Source organism: Lepidothrix coronata, unplaced genomic scaffold (genome assembly GCF_001604755.1).
Source record: "Lepidothrix coronata isolate B3197 unplaced genomic scaffold, Lepidothrix_coronata-1.0 Scaffold301, whole genome shotgun sequence".
Classification (NCBI taxonomy): Eukaryota; Metazoa; Chordata; class Aves; order Passeriformes; family Pipridae; genus Lepidothrix; species Lepidothrix coronata.
Window position 1 is genome coordinate 137,229 of NW_016690481.1, and position 22,219 is coordinate 159,447.

Below are 22,219 nucleotides of genomic sequence, written 5' to 3' on the forward strand. Positions count from 1 at the left end.
ACAGGAGCACCCTCCTATCTCCCAGTTCCACACTGGGGGTGAGCACAGGAGCACCCTCCTGTCTCCCAGTTCCACACTGGGGGTGAGCACAGGAGCACCCTCCTGTCTCACAGGCCTCTGAACACCCAGTTTACAGCCCGAGGAGTCAGGGCTGCTCTGGGCAGAGGATGGAAATGGTTCATTGAGAACAGTTTCTGGGCAATGGAATGGAAGGCTATAGAATACCCAGTTTTGGGTTACACCCACACAGTGATGAACTGGGCCCAGCTGTTCTAACTAGGACACTGAGAAAATGCATCAGCCCCATCAGCTGTGGCCCAGCACTGGGCTCCTCTGGCTGCAGCTCCTGGAGAAGTTCCAGCATGCCCAGGACAGCAGCACTCAGTGTGACCTCATTCCTGTCACAACAACCTGCTGTTAGTCCCTGTTCTCCATCAGACTTTCACACCAGCCAGGAGGGACTGCTGAAGGGTGAGCAGGCCTTGCTGATCCCTCCTGGGCTCTCCAGTCAATGGATCATCTCAGGGATGGGATCAGGGGCTTGACTGCCAGCAGTGCACCATTGTGGTAGCAATCAGCACCAGTTGTTCTTCAACCCTGAACAGCAAAAGGGTCCCCCAAGAGACCAGGCAGGGCAGAACTGTTTCATTTCCTCCATCTCCAAGGCAGCCTTACCAAAAACCCACCAGTACCCTTTTGGGTGCTTGAAATAGTCTGAGGTAGCCCGTGACAGGGATCCTCCAGGCCAGTCACCATGGGGGGCTTTTGCCACTCACTGCCAGTGAGGCTGATTACCTGCTGAAGCCAGGACACCTCCTTAGACTGTGGTGACATTGTTCCCTGTGCCACAATTACTTCTATTTAATTAATACATTACAAGCAATATGTTTTCATCCATATGCTTAGAGTAACACTCCTCTGCAGGAAAAGGTCACACACACAGAGTTAGCAGCCCCTGTTAAAAGAGCTGGTGGAACAAACTCGAATCACCAAGGAAATTATACATTGCAGCCTTTATATGCTACAGCAGAGGCAGATAAAATCACAGCAGGGCAAAGTCAGATAAAAACAAGAGACAAGGGAGCTCTTGATCCCTTGAAAAATTAGAGCAGTCCAGCGAAGAAAAACCCCCGTTGGCCACTGAGCGTCAGCCTCGAGTTGTGAGGTTGTACAACTGAGCTGGAAACGTGCAGAGGAGCCTGTGGTCCTGCACCTCCCAGGGCAGTGCAGCTCTGCAGTCCTCCCCCAGCTGTGCTGAATGACACCCTTGGGGACACAGCCAGTGGCTTGGGGGACCTGTCTGCACTGCCAGCAGGGAGATTATGGAATTGGGAGAATCACGGGTGGTGTAGGAAACTTGCTACATCTCGATTATCCACGCGGGGCTGCAACAGCTTCCTGAAGTGCCATAAAAACCAGGGAATGGGATTTTTAGATCTCGACAAAAGCCATTACCCACCATACAGGTCAGGCCTTTGGGAGCCAAAGGGAACCACCCCAAAAACCCACCCAAGGCTGTGCTGTGTCTCACCCTCAGCAGCACCACTGCTCCCACAGGCTGACAGAACCAGCTTCCTCTGAGCTGGGAGTTTCTGAGAAGGTCTCACAGACACATATAAGGGAGTAGTTGATAAAACCAAACCTGCTGATACCACTTCCCCCATCATTTACATATGCAAGTTCTAATCACTCGACAAGGGCATCAGTTAGAGCTTAATTACCCATTGCACTGCTGAATGCAATTAAAACACCTTACTGTTGTCTCTTACACAAAGACTAGAACACACCCCATCTTCCCAAGCACTGGCAGGTCTCACACAAAAGCTGCAGTCTGCGTAATATTTTTGGATTTAACATTTTTTTAGCAAGGGAGGGACAGAAATTCCAACACCCCTCCTGTGTCCCACATGAGCTTCCTGTTATGGACCTGAATTCCTCAGTGTGTTGATGCTGCTCTTACCAGGTCATAAACAAAAATACTCATTCTTAAGACCTGCATATGAAGAAGATTAATCCTCAAGAAAGTCAGAGTTGCAGCACAAAGCTCAGTGTTCCCCTCTGTCACCAGCTCCCTCCATGTCAGAGTGCTCACAGCTTCATCTGCTGCCTCATTCCTTGGCTTTTCCCCAAGCTTTCCTGGGCCTTCTGTCAGCCTGAATCCACAGCTACACAATCTGATCTCCTCCTCCATTCCCCCTCCTTTCCCTCCTCTTGCTCCATGACAAAGTTATTTTCCTGAGGTACAGCTTTTTCTTTGTTTGGGGTTTTTTTCAACTCTAAGTATTTGTTCATCTCAGGGGCAGTGAGAAACAAATGGAAGAGATTATCACTGCTTTTAATCTTTTAGCAGACACAGATCACAAATCAATGACAGCAACACAAATCTGGCCATGACAGGAGCCTTAACTGTATCTCAGATCTGAAGCTGGCCCTAAGTACTTTTCCAAAATGTCTCAAAGCCAGCACATCAGTCCCCAGAGAGGAAGCTTTTCTTCTACCCTTCCTAGTTTTACATCCTGCATTCAGCTCATTTTCTTTTAAAATACCAAACAAAGAATCCATAGACTAGTCCCATCCCCTTCCTTAGGGCAGCACAAATACATACACAAAACTCTCCACACCTGATCCCAGGATTTGGTAACTCCAGCTCCATGACTACAAACAGATTTGGTCCAGAACAGCTGTATAAAACTTTATAATCCCCAATCCCTATATCTTTGCTGGCTACAGGAGCTATAGCTCTGCACTGTGGTGTCTCCAGAAGTCTCATCTGGGAGGGTTCAAGCCCCCAGATCACCTGGACATGCAGACCAGCAGGTGATGCTCCATCTTTTCCACAGCTGCCCATAAAGGAGCACCTGCCCTCACATCCTGCCCACCCAGGGCTGGGGCAGGGGCCAGCCCTCAGTTGGGGGAGCAGCACAGCTACCTGTGCAAAGGGTTCTTGTACACATTTCTGACATTGTGCTGTATTTCCAGGGATTGTAGGAAGCTGATACCCTGGCACGGATCCTCTCCCTGTGCACTGATGAGCTGTGTCACTGCTCTCCTTTCAGACTCAGAGGTAAATTGAAAGACTCGCTCCTGCACTCCCACCTCCCCTGGTTTAGATGTGGAAGCCCAAGATATTCACCTGTAAAACACCTGTTTCTGCTGCTGTCTGGCCCTAGAGAAGCTTTGGCTCCAAGGGATCTGCACTGTGTTCAGCTGTGACCAGGATTTGGCAGCAAGACCGAGGAGGCACCATTTGCCTGGGTCTCTGTTATTCCCACTGGAGGTGATGGAGCTGCTCCAATTGCTGAGCCCGGCTGGGATGGGAGGGAGAGCACTCCCAAAGTCTCAGTCAGCAATGCACCAAGGTGTCTGACTGGTCTGTCATTCAGATATTTTCACTCCAGTCAAAAGTCTGTTATCACTGTTTGCTTTTTCCCCCTGCACCTTATCCTGCTGCTTGTCCTGGTCTTCTTTCAGATTGGTTGCTTTCACTAAGAATTTTTTAAAGACAAATTTAACTCTTTAAGGCAATGATGAACAGCTGGAAAGCCTGACTCAAGTGCACTTACCTCCCCCATCAGAAACCTGGCCTGGCCCCCACCCCTGAAGCTGCTCCACTCGGTAGCAGTTGGTACTTGGAGGAGAAGTGTGTGGGTGCAGCCTGAGAGGGTTTGGGAGGGAAAGTTGGGAGCCCTCCTGGAATCTCGGGTTTACTTTTATTGGTGTAAGAGCTGCCCTGCCAGGGCAATGTTCTCCCTTTTGAGCTCTGCTGCTCCAGTCTTAGGGCTTGTGGTGCTGTTTGTGGAAGAAGGTGGGAGATGCAAGTGCAGATGAAGTGACGTTTTCCATTGAATTTCCTTGGAAGAGGGAGAGTTCAGGCTTTAGTGGCTGAAATGAGTTTGGTAAGGATGGTGAGAGGGGACAGCCTGTTTCTCTCCCAAGATCTTTGTGGACAAAATGTCCAGCCCACAGCTGGAGAACTGTGTTACATGATGGGTGAGCAACTGGCTCATGGGTCAGGCACAAAGAGTGACAGTGACTGGGGTGGCATTGGGCTGGCACCGGTCACTAGTGGGGTTCCACAGGGCTCCATCCTCAGCCCCGTGCTCTTCAGCATCTCCATTAACAACCTGGACACAGGACTCAAAGGAATACTAAGTAATTTTGCTAAGGACACCAAACTGGGAGGAGCTGTTGACTCCCTCCAGGGCAGAGAGGGCTCAGCAGATCAGAGATGGACAATCCCCAGCCATGGGAAGTGGAACAAGGGCAAGGGCCGGATTGTGCCCCTGGGCCGGGGCAGCCCTGGCTGTGTGTGTGGGCTGGGGATGAGAGGCTGGAGAGCAGCTGCAGGAAGGGCCCTGGGGGTCCTGGTCCATGGCCAGTTGTTCCTGAGCCAGCAGTGCCCTGGCAGCCAGGAGGGCCAACGTGTCCTGGGGGCATCAGGGAGGGGATTGTCCTGCTCTGCTCTGCCCTGGGGCGGCCTCCCCTCAACATTGGGGCAGTTTGGGGGGACACAATATAACAAAACCATTGGAGAGTGTCCAAAGGAGGCAATGAAGATGGGGAAGGGTCTGGAGGGGCCTTATGAGAAGCATCTGAGGGCACTTGGTTTGTTCAGCTGGAGAAGAAGAGACACAGACATTACTGAGTATTTCTCAGGACTGACAAAATACAAGGGATGAAGCCTGGCATGGCTTGTTGCTTTAACTTCTGTAAAGCTACTCCAGGTTTCTAAAGGTCTGTAAACTCAGATTTTTCCTTTGTGGGAAACACAGAGGTCTCTAAGGGCATGATAGGACAAGGGGGAATGGCTTCCCACTGCCAGAGGGCAGGGTTAGATGGAATATTGGGAAGGAATTCCTCCCTGTGAGGGTGGGGAGGCCCTGGCACAGGTTGCCCAGAGAAGCTGTGGCTGCCCCATCCCTGGAAGTGTCCAAGGCCAGGTTGGACAGGGCTTGGAGCAACCTGGGCTAGTGGGAGGTGTCCCTGTCTATGGCAGGGGAGTGGAACAAGATGATCTTTAAGATCTCTCCCAACTCAACCCAGTCTGTGATTCCATGCACAGGGCTGTGCCTGCTGTGAGCAAACCACTTCTCTGTCCATCCCTGAAGCTGCTGTGGTGTGTTCATGTGCTCAGTGCACAAATATGCTGGAAACCAGACTCACTCAGCCTGAGCTTTGACCACGAGGTGGCATTCTCTGAGCTTTTTTTGCTAAGGAGGAGTAGAACTTACCATCTTTAATAATAACAATAATAATTAAGGGGGGGAAGAAAGCCTCAAACCCTCCCTGTATTTTCTGAAGTCTGTGACAAAGCAAGATTTGTGAGGAGGCTGCTCCTGCTCTTGCAAAACAATGGTGCTGCTTTCCGAGAGCTGCAAGGGAGACTGAGGGTCAAGTCCCTTTAAAAAAAAAAAAAAGTGAAATACAGTATTGTGCATCTTGAAATCTGAAACCGAGAAACAGAATTGCAAGGGAAACAAGGGGGAAAGTCTTGCAATTCCTGAGGACAACTGTTGCAAGTGGAGTTTTAAGGAATACAACCTACATATATACATTTAAAGGTCATTGAATGGATTTTGTGGAGAAACCTGTGAAATAAGGGAGCCTTGGAAGAAGAGATTTCTTTTTTTCCTCCTCTCTGGATATAATGGCCATTGCAAAGCAAAGCATCTTGAGATTTGGCTTCAAATGTCTCTTCCTAGCAATTTTTACGCTCACCTGTGATGGACACGGCGGGAAGAGGGAGAACGGGGGTCCTGCCTGCTACGGAGGGTTTGATCTGTATTTCATTCTGGACAAGTAAGTCAGCTCTACTTTGTTCTTTTTCAAAGAGATCTTTCTCCAGGCATGAGCTGGAACAGCTTATACTGATACCGAGGAGGTTTTCCTTGGATTTTGGCTCAGTAGAAGTCACTGTGTCCCCAAGGGACCTGTGAAACTCCCGACTGCTTGCTTTGTTTTTGTTGTGGTGACTTCTTCGGCAGGTCCAGGGCATAAATCCCGCTGTGCTCTGTAAATCACACCAGAGCAGTTCTGCTGATGGGGGGCTCTGCTGTGCCCTCGACCCTGCCCTTTCCCAGAGCAGCGGGTGGGAGAAGGGCAGCACCCTGGTCCCCTCTGGCTCCCCGTGAGCTGTGAGGGTCGAGGCTCGCAGCACAGCAGGGGTTGCAGGGTTATTCTTGCAGACATGAATTAATTCCATAGCTGAGAACGTGGAGGAAGCGCTGGCCTGCCTGGAGCTCTGCTCCTGTTCCCCAGGTACCTTCCAGAGCAGCAACCGAAGGTAAAAACCAGCTCTGAGAGGGGTCACTGCCCCAGAGGGGCTCAATTTGGCTGTTGTGGTGCAGAACAGCTCCAGTGTCTCATTTAAAGAGAGCTTTGTTTTCTCAGCTGAGTCACACTTTCTTTGTTTCTTGTTAATCAAATGCATATTTTGACTGTAACTACTGAAGATAACTTCCTACCTCACTTTTTCATCACTAATTGTGGCAATGTCATCTCCTTGGCACTCCAAGTGTGCCTCTTTTTTCAGATGGGGACGGGGTGATGTGAAATTGTGCTGAGCTTTGGAAAGCCTCATTCAAAAAAAAAAAAAACAACAAACAACAAAAAAGAAAATATTAAAAAAAAAACCTAGCTAAAATGATTGTCCTAATTTTCTGGATTAAGAATAATCAGCTTGAACCAAAAGTTTGGAAATACTGGAGATTCTGCCTGCCAGAGCCATGGCACTGACATTATTAACCATAAATTTCAGAGACAGGAAAGTATTTGCAAGTTGCCAAAAGCGCAGATGAAGCTTTCTGCCTGATCCTCTGGAGTGCTTTGCAGTAGCTCCCACATTCCTTTAGTATAAATGACTTGGAATTACATAACCTTTTATTACAAAATACTGGGTAAAATGTAAGATTGAGACACTGGCTGTTTCACTGTGCCAGTTGTCCCTAATGCTCCAGGGGACAGATTTTTTTAATTCATTTCTTTTATTCGCTGGAAAGATCTACCTGGGTCATGCATTTTGGTGCTCTGTCTGTTCAGTTATTAGTTGAAATATCTCTATTGTATGTGGAAAAAAAACAAACCCAAACAAACCCAGAGCATGATTTGTACTGCAGGGAGCTTTTGCAAACTGCATTTCTTTGGAAGTTGAAGCAGGATTGAAGGTTTTATCAAATCTGATGGATGTGCTGTGTTATTCCTCTGAGCTAATGGAACTTTAGCAGGCACTTAATTCAAGTCCTGTGCTGTCCCCTTCCTAAAATCCGTGACTTTGCAGCCTTGCTCAAGGGATTATGGATTTGAGTGGAAACTGAAGCCTTGGGACAAGGTTTAAAGCAGGCAGGCTGTCCTCAGTGTATCCAGGTATCCAACAAAAATCCTGCTTTGACAGCTGCAGGATTTCTGTTTCTTGGATTTTTCTGGTGCAGAAATGCACCAGATCTGCTGTAGAAGTGTCCTTGGTGTCCAGTGGCATTTGGAGGAGTGTTGTGGTGTTTCAGCTGTTGGGGAGTACAATGTGCCATGGACCTGGTTGTTTAACCTCTGATGAGAGGTCAGTTATCCCTTGTCCTTTATCTTTAAAACTTTCACAGACTCACTGAATGGTTTGAGTTGGAAGGGTCCTCAAAGATCATCTGGTTCCACCTCCCTGCCATGGGCAGGGAACCTTCCACAGACAGTTCACTTCTCAGAGGCCAAGCTGAATTTCCAAAAGAGCTGAGTCTTATTTAGCCTGGATTTTCTACCTTCTGCTTATCTAGAGAATGTTTTCCAAAATGCTCCTGAAGTCCTGAATCCAGAGAGAGGTGATGCCTATAGAGGCCTTCAGGCAAAGTATGAAATTATAATAGTGGATTCAGGAGTCACTGGTTTTCTTTGAAATAGGTCTAGAAATGATTACAGACTATTGAAAGTGATAAAGGACTCTGAAGCAGAAGAGATTTTGACTCTTAAGCCTGAAATGTAATTTCCCTGGTGGAAGGAAGCCATGAAAATATTAAGCAACCTCCTTTCTGGGATCAAAGGAGTGACACAAAAACAACAAACACAGGCTGGAAGCCACTGGTGCAGGAGCCCTGAGCTGACCCTGTGCCTGGGTGGATTTAGTGACTCCTTGAGTGCCTCCAGTGCCCTGTTGGGAGCAGCTCGTGGGACACATGCCAGGCTCTGCACTGGACCCAGTCCTGGTCACAGCTGGCTCTCAATCCCAGTGCTGGCCACAAGAAGCCCCTTCAGAGTGACCACGTAACCCAGGCTGCTCTCCTGGAGTGATGCTCCAGCTCCCTGCACTGTTCCCCTCAGGAAACTCCTGCAAACCCGTGGAGCAAACTCCTGAAGGCAAACCAGGTCTCCTCAGGTGTCTGTGGGCAACTGGAGACACAACCCCCTACACATGGCACGCTCAGAGGACCTGCAGCAAAGCTCCCATTTCTCATGGTCAGGAAGGGGAAGAAAATTAGGACTCAGCCATTCAGAAGTAATGCTCCACAGCCTCAACGTGCCTGTACCAGCGCAAAACCCGCAGTGCCCCCCCCTTGATGGGCCCAACCCTCTCCTCCCTGTGCGTGTCCTTCATCCTCCCAGGGCTCTCACACCCCCAGGCAGCAGCAGAGGCCTCTCCTGCTGGGACCACTGGACCTCAGGCTGGCAGAGTTATACTAAAGACATGGACCTGCTGGAGCAAGTTTAGAGGAAACCATGGAGCTGCTCCAAGGGCTAGATCCCTCTGCTCTGGAGCCAGGCTGGGAGAGCTGGGGGTGCTCACCTGGAGAAGAGAAGGCTCCAGGGAGAGCTGAGAGCCCCTTCCAGGGCCTAAAGGGGGCTTATAAAAAGGAGGGAGAGGGAGTTTTTATACAGGTAGAGAGTGACCAGACAAGAGGGAATGGTTTAAAACTGATAGAGAACAGGTTTAGACTGGATGTTAGAAAGAAATCCTTCCCTGGGAGGGTGGGGAGGCCCTGGCACAGGTTGCCCAGAGAAGCTGTGGCTGCCCCTGGATCCCTGGAAGTGTCCAAGGCCAGGTTGGACAGGGCTTGGAGCAACCTGGGCTAGTGGAAGGTGTCCCTGCCCATGGCAGGGGGTGGGACTGGATGAGCTTTAAGGTCCTTCCAACCCAAACCAGTCTGTGATTCCGTGATTCCATGTTCCAGAAGTGATGCAGGCTCCCTGGAGAACGGCAATTTGGGTTGAGCCAGCTCCTTGCCAAGTAAAACTGAAGCTGTCACGCTGCTGTGGGTGCAGTGCTCCAACTCTGGAGGAAAGCACAGTTTGCCAGCCCTCTCCAGAACCACTGCCTGACATGCAACAAACTCCACAGGACAAAAATCCTTTCACACACACAAACACTTAACTTGAAATTCTGAGCTGAAGGAACTGTATTCACATGAACTAAGGCTGGATTAATCCTTTTCTCTTGTCCTTTGATTGCAAAATCTCAAACTGTGGCTATTTTCTCAGTTTAATCTCAAGCTGTTTGCTCTTTAGAGTACAGTTATGTGCTATTTGATCTATGCAGGATCAAGTCACACCTCAAAGTGGAGGTATTACCAAGATGAGCCCAGTATTGTGGCAGGTAGACCTGGCTTATCTTGAGAGAGCTGGCCCAAGAAGGCCTGTCCTCTTGTGTTCCTGTGGTGCTGAGGGGGTTCATGCATTGAGGCTCCCATAGGCAGGAGTTGGTGCCAAAAATTTACAGATGTGAGCTAAGACACAGGGCCTTCATTAAGGAGGAAGAATGAGGAAGCAGTGAGATGTTGCTAAAAGAACAAGCATTTGTTTTTGCTGATATTGTCCAGTTATTCTAAAAATATCCTCCATGTGACTAATTAATGGTGACTGTGTCCACCCCCTAATTGACATGGTACCCAGTGCTGTTGTGTGGAAACCCTGCACAAGCACAGCTGGAACATGTAGAGGCAGCTCTCAGATTAATTCATTTGCAGGTGGGGAGGAAGGAATGAGAGCTGAGCCTTCTCAGCAACTCTTTGCTGTAGCCTCTGTGTGTCACAGGGATTATTTCCTGCGCTCTTGCCTTTGGTGTGCAAATAAGGGGGAATTTATCCCCACGTGCAGAAAACACACAGGGAACTGTACGTGTGTGAAAGAAAACTTGGCTCCAAGAGATCCCTGGCAAAATGAAGCAAGTAATTGAAGCTGCTTCCTGAGATCCCTTCGCTACCCAGCCAGACAGGGAGTCTGTTTTTAACGGGTTGTGTTGCAGTGAAACTCCTGCTCTAGAGGGGCTGGTGGTTGTTTCTTTGGCTGTAGCTCGAGCAGCTGTAGTTACCATGACTGCAGTGGGACTATGTCCAGGTTTACACTCAGAGAGGAAGATACAGGGACCATGGTGGGATGGAAACACCAGGCAGGGAGCCCGACGTGCAGGAGCTGCTCCTTCCCCTGGGAAATGTGAGCCCTCCAGCACAGGAGCTCCCAGAGCTGGGGCACATTGTACCTGCTCTCATCAACAAACACAGGCCTTCGGGAGGGAATGGTGACAGGGAGTGTCTGCAGGAATGGAATCATGGAATGGTTTGGTTGGGAGGGACCTTAAAGCTCATCCCTTCCACCTCCTGCCATGGGCCAGGAACACCTTCCACTGTCCCAGGTTGCTCCAAGCCCCGTCCAACCTGGCCTTGGACATTTCCAGGGGTGGGGGAGTCCACAACCTCTCTGGGCAGTAGATTGAAAACCATCTCTGATCTTCGCTGACCTGGTCAGTGATTCCCTGATTGTTTTTCCAGGATCACAGGCCTGAATCCAGAGCAATGGATGCATTTTTTTGGATGGCAGGGCTCAAGGATGTGGAGGGATAGTTTTTCTCTGTGTTACCATGAGGGCTGAGGGAGGCAGGGTGGAGGATTTTGTGCATTCTTGTGTCTTTTTGCTTGTTGCCTGAAGGGACGTCATTAACTCCTAAGTCTGCTGAGGGCTTGCAATTGCAATGAACCAAGTTAATGTATGAAATCCTTGCCAGTCAGGACCTGTGGATGTGCTTTTTACCCAGTGGAGCATCTAAGGTAACCATTCCTTGGTAAAAGGGATGAGTAAGAGCTCCCTGACAGCCAGGATTAAGTGTGTGCCTGCACACTCTGCACTTCATCAACTGCTTGAGGTAAATTAAGTCCATGGTTACTTGTTTATTAGTTAGGTTTTTGCATATCCCCTGCCAGCCAGGAAGAGAAGAATGTTCTTGGCCTGTGACTGGGTTTAGAGGCTTGTCCTGCTCTGCTCTGGATCTTTAAAGACCCTGTGACCTCAGGAGTTTGGCAGTGTCTCTGGTGAGCTGTCTCGTGTGAAGTGTGGCACAAGATAATAGTGTTTCCTCAAAGAATTGCATCACCTCTCCAAGGTCTCTGTGCTATGCAGGGTTTTCAAAATTCCTCCTGAATTATTTGGAAAGACAAAGGAGACTTTTTGGCTCGCCTGTGTTGATTTTAAAGAGCTCAGTAGTCAGATAATGCACAACTTCTTAGGTAAATGCCACCTCTGAGAGCCACGAGACTTCTTGGAATTAGTCCAAAACCGAGGAAGTTTAAGGAGATTTTGGATCAACATCAGCCTCTGAACCAGGTGTCTTTGTGTCCTTCTGTCAGCTGCAGAGCACATAACTCATGTGGGGGCTTGGTTTGTGCGTGGGCTTGATTCTGTGATTCCTCTAGTTTGTGAACCAAATAAACCCACAGGTATTCTGAGAAGGTGAGAAGGTGCAGCGACAGAAATGGAAAAACGGAGTCTAAAAAGTGCACAAAAGACAAACTTTGAAGAGGTTTGAGTTGCTTCAGCTTTGGGCTCTGGTGCACCTTGTCCCAGGGAGCAGGAGGAAAGCACCTGCTGGAGGAAGGGCTTTGAGCAGAGTGTGGCTCTGCTGGCTGGGACCACAGAGCGTGTGGAGAGTCTCTCTCAACACTTGCATTCAGTTGAGATGTACAAAATGCCAGCACAGTTGACCACAGAATGTATCATTCTCTTGTTAAAGAGAATGGTTTACTTAGGCTTAACTTCCATTTATTGGGCTCTTCTCCAGAAGAGAATTTGGCACCCTCACCACGAGCCTTTTCCTAAACTGCAAGTTTATAGCATCAATCATTCAGCTGTAAAATGTTGGCTCACTGATCATCTTGTTTCTTTTGGGAGTATGAAGAGACAAGTCTTTTAAATTTGGCATTTCTTATCTTACATTTGGCTTTAGAAATACTTGTCCTACCCAAGGCCCTTGGCCTCCCTCAGGAGAGGCTTTACAGGTGACAAGTGTCTTGTGCTGTGTGGCTGCTGAACGACACAGCTCAGACTGTGCAGGTGGACACTGTAAGGTAATGCTGGTTTTGCAAACTTTCTGTTGGCTGCAAAAAGGTTCATTTTATTGGTTTTGCCCATTTTACACCAAGTGAAGACTGTAAGAAGTCTGAAGTTGTTTCAGAAGATGCATTTTGTGTATAAGGGGAGTACTTTTTCCTCAGTGCAGACCTGGGCATTCCCAGCCCCTGACACCTGGGCTCAAGTAGAGACAGAAATGAACCCCCAGAGCCTGAGTTGTCTGGCCACAGGTGGGAACTTGCTGTGCAGGGAGGAACAATGTGTGGTCAGCAGAAGCCTGAGCCTTCCTTTTGGGACCCTGTCAAAGCTCACTCTGGTAGAGCTGAGGAATAAATGGATTGTAGACTATTCCAGTTGCCCCAGTTCAGTGCCTTGGGACCTGAAAGCAGAAAATATCCTCCTTTGGTGGATACAGAGGGTTTGGGTTTATGATTGTTGCAGTGCTAAGAAGTTTTCCTAAAATGGGTATTAAACATTCTGCTGCTCCCGAACTTCAGGTTGTTCCTTGCGTGTGTTCACAGATGAGGCTTCATGGAAAAACATCCATAACTTGTGTTTCAGAGGGCATAAAAATGGGACTGTTGGCAGGGGAGCAGAGTGAGGATGATGAAGGGAAGGAGGTGCAGCACAGCTGAAGCTGTACTTGTGTGAAGAATTAAAAAGCACTGCTTACCTGCAAAAACTGCCCAGGTAACAAGACCAGCAGAACAAGAGTTGCAAAGGCAAAGACTTCACAGGATGTGCTGTTCCCTTCCTGACTGGCACATCGTTGAACTGAGGGTCAGTTCTGGTTTTAAGCTTTATTCTGGCAAATGCTCTTTTCAAGAGTGCACAAATGCAGAGCCATGGGCAGTGTCAGGGCTTTGGTGTGATGGCCTGCCTGGATCCTCTGTGGCTGGATCCCTTCCCAGCTGCCTGGCTGCAATGGGCATTCTAAGGGATGATCAACTTCTGTTCAGAGAGGAGGAAACAACCCAACTTTTGAAGGCTGATGGAGCTCCCAGGGCAGTGTCCTGCCAGTGTTTTCCCTGAACAGGAGGCGCTTGTCTCACCTGATGGCTGGAGAAGGTTGGGGAGGGGCTGCTTGAGGAAGGGTCTCAGCTTCACATGTCTGGTACCAGATGGTTCAGGAGATGTGTGGAACTTCACTGAGGTGTGTTTTTTGAGAGGTAGGAATATGGTCTAAACAAGATACATTTCACTGAGGTAGGGACTAATTGGTTTGTGGTTAACCAAGCCTTGGCTTTACACATCTTCTGGAGGCTGATGTGACCATTGCTTTAAAGTCAAGTGTTTCTTTTATGCCTCACCATATAAAGACAATAAATACTGATTTTCCGAGCCAGTTCTAGGAAATTACTTGTGCTATTTGTTGGGACTGGATTGTCTGTTGTATTCAAGGTCTCAGAGTTATTCCATAGATCCCAGGGCAATTTGCTCCTGGGGTTGGGATCTGTGTGTCTCTCTCTGTTCTATCAGTTTGCAGTTTGGATGCAATGGGAGTTAAGTTCCTTGCTGGAGAGCAAGTCCTGATGTACCTTACCCTTCATCTGTTATGACACCAATTTTCCCACTGTTTCTGGTTTAATTAGTTGATCAAGACCTTTGCTATTTTAGTCCTCTTTGATGCACATTTGTGTGTAGAACAAGTCATGATTTCAGGTCCTGGTGTGATGGAAGACAGCCAGGAAGAAATTTAGCACTGATAGCATTTGCTTATGATCACTGAGCTCTGCCATCTGTCCCACAGCCCTGCACAAAACAGGTGACGGGGAGGGGACCTTTGAAGAGGGGCTTTTGGTAACGAGGCCTTTCGGCAACGAGAGCTGGGGAGTTCATAGTTCTTCCAGGTGGACCAGATGCTCTTGTCCCTGTGCAAAGGTCCTCACTGCACGTTGTGTTTGGACAGACTCGGGTCACACAGAGGAAGAACAGATATCCTGGAGCAAGAGGGCAAAGCCAAGGCTTTACTGAATGGCTGTAAAGGAACACGAGGGGAGGAATGTGTGTGACCCCACAGTGGGTCTGAGTGCTGGCTGTGCCTCCAGCACTGAGGTCCTGCTCTGGGCAGCCAGGCTGGGGGGTGGGCTGGGGGAGCAGGGCCTGAGGGAACCCATTCCTGGCTCTGCATTTGCTCCCTCAGATCTGAAGTAGGACAGGGCAGGTCCCTTTTCTTCCTGTGAAGTGAAAAACCATCACCTCAAATGTTCATCTTTTCTTCCTCAGGCTGCAGATCAATGAGTTTTCTGTTAAGGCTGGAATGGTTATTTCTCCTATAAATATTTCTAATTGTAGTCAATGAATTAAGTAAGTGATGACACTTTTATTTTCCAACTCTAGGAAGGAATTTTTTTTCCAATATTAATATTCCAGTGTTCATGGAAGTGTTTATGCTAGAAGGGGCATTTAGTGCTGAAAGATTCTGATTAACCTAATTTTTCCTAGTTCTTACAACATAAAGAAGAATAATCCAATCCCATTATAGCCCATAGTTTATCCTCTCGAGGAGCAAAATTAGTTTGTTTTGTCTTTAGCTGAGGTGTGAAAGAATTAACCGAACAGTTGAGACGTGGACTAAGGTATTTTACTTTTCATAGTGTCTGGCACAGTGGAAACACAAGAGAAGTTTAATAATCTGTTCCTCCAACTGTGTGTTATTCTCAGAATACACTTGAGCTGAAAGCTCTGTGTAATGGTTTGGAAGTGAGTGGGTGGAATTAATCTAAAACACTTCAGAGAGAAGGTCTTCACTCACACAGGTTTTGTTTGGTTAAGGCTGTGTTAAGGTCCAGCCTAATTGCCATGTGTTATTGCCAGGGGTAGCCTCAAACCCTTGTATGGAATGGGACTTATTCTTGCTTTTCAAAGTTAAGTAGGAAATGTCATTTACAGTTCAATCTCTCCTTACAGGAAGAATATGGGCAGTGAGTGGTAAACAAAATAAAGGCAAGTGCTTGGCTGAGCAAGGTGTGAAAGGACACAGGGCTGGGAAAGCTACAATAGCAGCAATTGAACTAATCTGTCCTGTAATCACTGTCTCCCTAGGTCAGGAAGTGTCCTGCACCACTGGAATGAGATCTATCACTTCGTGGAGCACTTGGCCCGCAAGTTCATCAGGTGAGAAGTGCTGCAGGGCAGCGGGGACCAGTGGCTCCCAGTTCAGCTGAGCTGCCTTCCACTGGGGGTGGAGGGAGGGTTCTTAGTGCTTTAGTCAGGTCATCCCAGTGGCTGCTTTTCCCCAGATTTCTGTCACGTGGGAAATAGGAGGAGATAAGCTGATCCCTCTATTCCTGCCTGCCTGGATCGAGTCTTACCCCTGTGGGGAAGGAGTCCTCCTGTTTGAGATGCTCCTGAGGCACAGGTTTGGGTCTGCAGGGAGGGGCCTGTGGCTGTAGCTTTCAGGCTCTGAATGACTTGAGACTGCATGGAGAATCCCTCAGGACATGGAATGTGTTAAGATAAACACAATTAGCCTTCCCTGGTCTTCCTGATGATTCCAGGATGCATTTAAGCCTTTCTTGCTTCAGCAATCCCAAGGTTGTGATGCAAGTGCTCTTTACAGGGATGGTTTGTCTTGACTGGGAAGGCCCAGGGAAAAGCACCTTCTGCTGCCTCCTCCTGTCTTTGCCCCTGTTAGTTATAACTGAGAGCAGAGTGTCCTGTGTGGTTGGGGTTACACACACAGGAACCTCTGCACCAGCAAATTAATGTACTTCTTTTCTCTCCTCCAGCCCTCAGCTGAGGATGTCCTTCATTGTTTTTTCAACTAGAGGGACAATTCTAATGAGGTTAACAGAAGACAGGTAAGAAGAGGTTTCAAGGTGCACAGCACCTTTTGTGTCCCTTCACCTTCCTTGCTCAACAATTCCCAGTCCACTGTGAACAGAGTTGTGATACCTTTGTGCTTCTCAATTTAATTGTTTGAACCTGCCCATTTTCATATCCTAGAATACATTAAGGGCTCTCAAGGCAGAGGTTGGCTTCTTAAATTTTAAATGTCTTTTCTGTTAGCTATTGGGGTTTTAGCTCAGACTGGTTTCATTGAGGGAGCTGCATTCCACAGAGACTCAGGCTTTTGTCGGAGAACAAGAGACTTGTTGCCGTGAAACATCCTTTGGGAGTTTCTTCTGCAAACAAATAGGTGAAACTCCCTTCCCATAAAAACAGACTTGAAAGCCAGAGGTGACTCCCACACTCTTGAGGTGGAATGTGATTTCCTCAGAGGTCTGAAGGGATATTACAGACAAACAATGTTTGGGATGGATTGCAAGGGGCTGTATTTTTTGGCAATGGCAGTTTGATTGCCAGGTTTCTGAAGCGTGTTCCTGTCACCCCTTTGTAGATCCCCAAGTTAATCCCAGTAAAATCTGTAGGATGGAGTTTTTATTTTACTCTGACTTCAAGGAGAGTTGGACGAGGTCCTTAAATCGCTCTCGCTTCCTCTGTTAACTTCATTGCCACGTGGAGCAGAAATATATGTAACACATGTGTAGGGTGTATAAGTCAGCATGTGTTTTACATATTGGATGTCTGAAATCACATACCAGAGCAGCTCCCATGGAGGAACAGGGAGGAAACTGGCTGCCTTCCTACAGAGCAGTCCACATACACCCCAGCCTTGCAAATGCCATTAACCCCAGCCAGCCTAAGCAGCCCTTCCTTGCCACTTACTGCAACAATAAGGATAAAGAGAATAAACTATATTTAACTGGGTGCCAGCAGTAAACCTGTTCCCTGCCCCTTGCTGTGTCCCACCCCCTGAACACACCCCGCTGCAGAGATACCTCTGTTAAGGCTCTGAACTAAGAGACTGAAGTGTTCCCCATGTGGAAATGTATTCCATATTTATCCAGCTGCCCTGGAAATGTTGACTGGGAACGGGATATTGATATGGTATTAGTCTAAAAGCCAGCTGACTGCAGAGCTGCTGCTTTTTATTGGGGGACAGACAAACAGGGTGTTGGTCCTTTAGTTCCCTCTGGCCTTTCTAAATGGGGAAGGTGGAGTGGTGGGAAAACCTCCTCTGCCTTGTCTGTGCCTCTGTGTGGTGTATCAGCCTCTGAATGTGAAGACTGAGGGTTCTGAGCATCCCTTTTTGGAAAAACTCTGTGCATCTGATGGGACTGGATTGGCGTATTCTAAACACCTGTGCTGTGGATTTGAAAATGTCAGTTCACCTTTGAAAAACGGTGATCACAGGAAATGCTCCATTTTATATTCAGCTTTGGCTTGGTGTGTGCATGAGTAGCTGAGAGGAGGAAATCTCTGCCACTAGTCCACCTATGGCAGTGTCTAACTAGTGTCTAACTGGTTTGGGAATCACAGGTACAGAATGAGTTCTCAAAAGTTTGACAATTCAGCCTGTTGCAAAAGCAGACAGTCTTTTTTTTTCTCCCTGGGGGAGTCACTGCTGTGCTGACTGAACAGTGTTAATGCCCTGCTGCAGTCAGCCTCACCATAGAGCTGCAGAGTGTATGATCACACAGTCTGGGGTTTCTGAAGTAGTTAAAAAATGCAGGGACAAAACTGACTTCTGGCATGTCCATGTGGTCCTGCCTGCAATGACTTCATCCCTTTCCCATGAAGATTGTGGAGTTTGCTGAGATACACCCCACACACTGCAGGGTGTTATCTTGTATTAAAGACTTCTGGCCTGTGCTTGGCTCCCAGAGTTTGGTGTCTGCCACTCAGGGGAACAGCAGATGACTGTCTGCCCTGGGTACCCTGCAGCTGATCTCACCATGCCTGGGATTCCTGAAAAGAATTCAAACAGATCCCCTGAGTCATAATGAGCCGTTGGGAAAGGCTTCAATCTTCAAGTCAGTTTGAACAGGAACTGAAGGTGTAATGGCCAAATAAACTGGGCTGTTTGATTATGTTTGTTTAGTCAAGTCAGCAAACACAGTGAGGAAAGTGAGCCAGGTGAGTCGGCTGCTGAGTTTGACTAGGGAGCATTTATTTAGGAAGAAATGTATGAAATGTTTGGATATTGAGGAGCTGCTGCTTCTGTGAGGCTTTCCCCAGGCTGTGGGAACACTGGGAGCACAACTGCTCTGTTTCCCACATCCTTGGAGAGGTATCTACCCAGACTTGGCCTATGTAAACATTGGGTTAACTCCTTTTTCCCCCCTCTGTATTTGGCTCTGCCATGCATGTCCTCCCCTGGATGTCAGCTCCCCAGAAGCTGGATCTTGCATCTGACAGTGTCTGCATTCCTTTCAGGGAGCAGATTCGCCAGGGCCTGGAGGAGCTGCAGAAGGTGCTGCCGGGTGGAGACACGTACATGCACGAGGGATTTGAAAGGGTAACTAAGTGCAGGCTGTGGTGCCTCAAACTGCATCTGCTGCCCCTCAGGAAATGTAACCAGAGGAATCTGGCCAATAACTCCCTGGTGGGTGAGTGGGACAAGGCCACAGGCACAGTGAGGTGTGAGTGGGCAGTGCTGGAACTGGGACACAGGAGATGCAAACTCCACCAGTTACCTTTATTTCTGCCTTCAGCTTTCGGGGGGAGCTGCCTTTTCAGTTTAGGACAAGGCAGAAGGCTTTGGCATTGCAATCCCACGTGTTCCTGAAGGGTGGGAAGCTGTCAATCCTGCCTAGGGTAGCCCTGTTAGAGTTGGGTGGGGGCTGAGGCCGTGGTTCCAGCCTGTTCTCACTGGTGGCCAAATAATGCTGTGCAGACATTATTGCCTGCTCTGACCTTCTTCTGGATGGGTTTTTTAATATATTTTACAAGCTCAGGAGTCTCTCTAAACCTGAACTCCTGCACTCCCTCCCACTTCTGTCCTACACATGTATTTGGGAAGACTTTGAACCGTCTGCCTGTTGTAAATGCTGAACTGTCATTGTTCACATTTAAATGTGAGTACACAGCAGAAATTCAGGTGACCTGACAGAGACTTGGGTTTGTTTGCAATTGGAGTCATTGATCTGGAGGTGCTGGGGAATATTTATTATTGGGCCTGGGATGTTTCTCAGGGAGGAAGGTGAATGGGATTTTCAGAGAGCAGAACAGTGGGAGACAATGTTAGTGTTGGCCTTGGGGTTGGTTTGACTGAGCTGTGCTTTGATAAGACCTTGAAGTAACCCAGTCAAACCCACAGGCAAGAGCCCTGTTCTGGGAAGGGTTCAGATGTCTGAGAGCAGAGGTCATGTGTGAACTGCAAGTCCTCACTGCCATCTTCCCTTTCTTTCTGGTGCATGAGTAGATGCCCACAAAGTATTATTATTGATTTATTACTAATAATCTTCTGATTTAATTTCAGGCAAGTGAACAGATTTACTACGAAAATGTTCACGGTGAGAGACTTTTCTTGATCCATTGAATTTTTTTTTCTCTTTCTTTTTGACATAACTTTAACAGATTTGAAATGCAGCTTCACTGTGGGAAGGGTGGTATAAGGCTGCTGCTCTTACAGGAATGCAGTGCTGGTCAGTGTAGTGTTCCTTAAAGGGACAAAGAACTGGTGGAGCTCTAAGGAGCCAGAGCTGGAATGAAAGTGTTTCAGGCCAAAAGTGAGAAGCCAGCCTGGCTGAACTGCCCACTCTTACCAAAACTGTCTTTGTTCCTTTTGTTTGAGGACTCAGACAACCATTTCTTCTTCCTTCTCAAACATAAGAATGTGGAGAAGCTGTTAAATAAAAGATTTTTTAATAAGCAATTATTAAAACCATCAGTAATTGCAGACAATTGCAAAAATGTTTGTCCTTCCCTGTAATTAATGTAAAATCTTTCTGCACTGCAAAGCCTGAAGTATGAATATAAATATTGCTTCAGAAACCAAAAGACAGACAACCAGATGTTTGAGTACAAAGCCAGGCCTAATGGTCTCACAGGGCTACTCACGAGTAAGAGGAAGTCGTGGTTAAGTCCACACAGCTTTGGGACTCACCTGTAAAATATGCCTGCAGGAAAATGGAATAGCTGGAACAGCTCAATTTGGGATTGATGATGCTGTTGCATGCTGGTGTATGTATCACATGTAAGCTGTTCCCACCACGTGCACGAAGCACTGGGTCCAGCCTGAATGTTGGGCTGTGTGTTTTAACAGCTCTGTGCTTGTCCTTGCTCCACTCCAAGGAGGGTTTATCCCACCTGCAGGAGGTTCAAAGGCTCCTGCCATAGTCAATGGAGGGAGAAAGGCATCTCTGGAGGTCGCTTGCGCTCCTGAATCTCTACCAGAAATGTTCAGTTTTTTCCATGTCCTACAGAAGGAGCCTGAGCACTTGAGTTTGGGATCTGCAAGGGGAATAACCCCACATGTTGCTCATTGCATCATTACCACATTGTTGAAAACTGGGGATTTCTAAATAGTACTAAGAAATTTTAGGTATCAGATCTCTGTTCTGCAGCACTTGAAGAAGTTGCCTGTTTGGAAGGGATGATTACAAGGTTTAATGGTATTGCTGAAATGTTGAAGATTTTAGGCCATTTCCTACCATCTCTGTTTAGATCCCAACTGAGCTTTCTATCACAAGCTGAAAAAAAACCCTGTGGATTTCTTGAATTGATAAAATTAATAAAATTATTGTTTACAATATATATATTAATATAATTAATAAAATCAGGAATTAACTAGGAACAAATTGCATTGGGGTTTTTTGATGGCTTCAGCCTAATCTACTGGTCTGTAAAACTGAAATGTTGAGGGGCTGTCAATTGAAACCATTGGCACATCAAAAGGGTGGGATATAAAACTGGGATTGAAGGAAGGTGCCTGAGTGAAAAACTGTGGAGAAATTTACGTCTCCTGAAAACTGGTTGGTTGGAGGGAGGGAGGCCATGAGCTTGACAGTTGCTGTTTCTGGCCCTTTGGGTGTGCTGAGAGGCCTCTATCAGGATGTTTTCTAGGGTGGTTCAGCAAACACAATGAAACCAGGGGCCTGAAGGAGTCTGTGTGTTCAGGTTACAGAACCGCCAGTGTCATCATTGCTCTGACGGACGGAGAGCTCCACGAGGACCTGTTTTTCTACTCTGAGAGGGAGGTGAGTGTCTCACACATTTTCAGTCAGAGAGACAGGGAGATGTCTGGGCCTGCTGCTTTGAAGGCAAAAGATAAGGAAAAGCTTTTTCCCTTGTGAAAAAAACTCCACTTTGGTGCTCTTTAGACATGAATCTTGAGGATAACCATTAAGAGCAGCAACGCTTCTGACTCATCACAGCTGAGACTGTTCATGGGAAATGAGAGGGCTTTGAACTTCCAGTTAAAAATAAACACTGGAGGAAGGAATAGTTCACAGCTGAGAAGTTTCAGTATTGACTGGATTGCTCTGGGAAATACCTGGATTTTCTCACTTTCACTTTTCTTCTCTCACAAAAAGTAAAGGCTGCAGAAGGAGGATGGTTGTTGTTCCTATAAACTTCTGGGACATCAGAAAACCTCTCAGATGATCAAATCTAAAATTTCCACAAATATTTCCAGGGTTCAAGCACATATTCTCAGCATCCTCATTAAATTAGTGAACTATCCAAGATGTTAGCTAAACAGTAGGGTGAGCACTGAAAGCTTTGCTGCCCTTTGGACAGTCCTCTCTGAAGAGATGAACCAATTTGCACTTGTCAGTCAAGCAAATTAGGATGACCTAAACTTGGAAGATGGTATTTTTGCATGAATTTGTTATGGACAGATTTTTTCCTCTCAGTCTGTCCAAAGTGCAGCTTTAAATCCAACAACAACAAGAGGAAAGGTTTTGTAGAGTAAAACCAGTACTGCTACAGCACAAACAAATGTCCTGGATCTGCAGTTCCCCTCCTTGCTCTTCATCTCCTTTTCTTCCCTTCTGAAATAAAATACCCACAAGAAAAGCAAGTTTGTTTTTAGAGGTGAATGAACAAGTTGAAAGGTCAGAAGTGTTCCATTTGTTTTGGTTTGGGGAGGAGCAGTTAAGAGCTGGCAGGAGGA

General features: G+C 47.4%; 1 protein-coding gene across 1 annotated transcript in view; it reads left to right on the forward strand.

Annotated features, from left to right (window-relative positions):
* Nucleotides 1-5,273: 5,273 nt before the first annotated feature.
* Nucleotides 5,274-22,219, forward strand: part of ANTXR1 (anthrax toxin receptor 1) — a 104,872-nt gene continuing 87,926 nt past the window's right edge. The window contains 6 exon segments of the mRNA XM_017837336.1: nucleotides 5,274-5,799; nucleotides 15,361-15,432; nucleotides 16,047-16,118; nucleotides 18,538-18,619; nucleotides 19,583-19,616; nucleotides 21,223-21,302. Of these exon segments, the coding sequence (XP_017692825.1) occupies nucleotides 5,648-5,799; nucleotides 15,361-15,432; nucleotides 16,047-16,118; nucleotides 18,538-18,619; nucleotides 19,583-19,616; nucleotides 21,223-21,302 (492 nt within the window). The 5' untranslated portion in view covers nucleotides 5,274-5,647.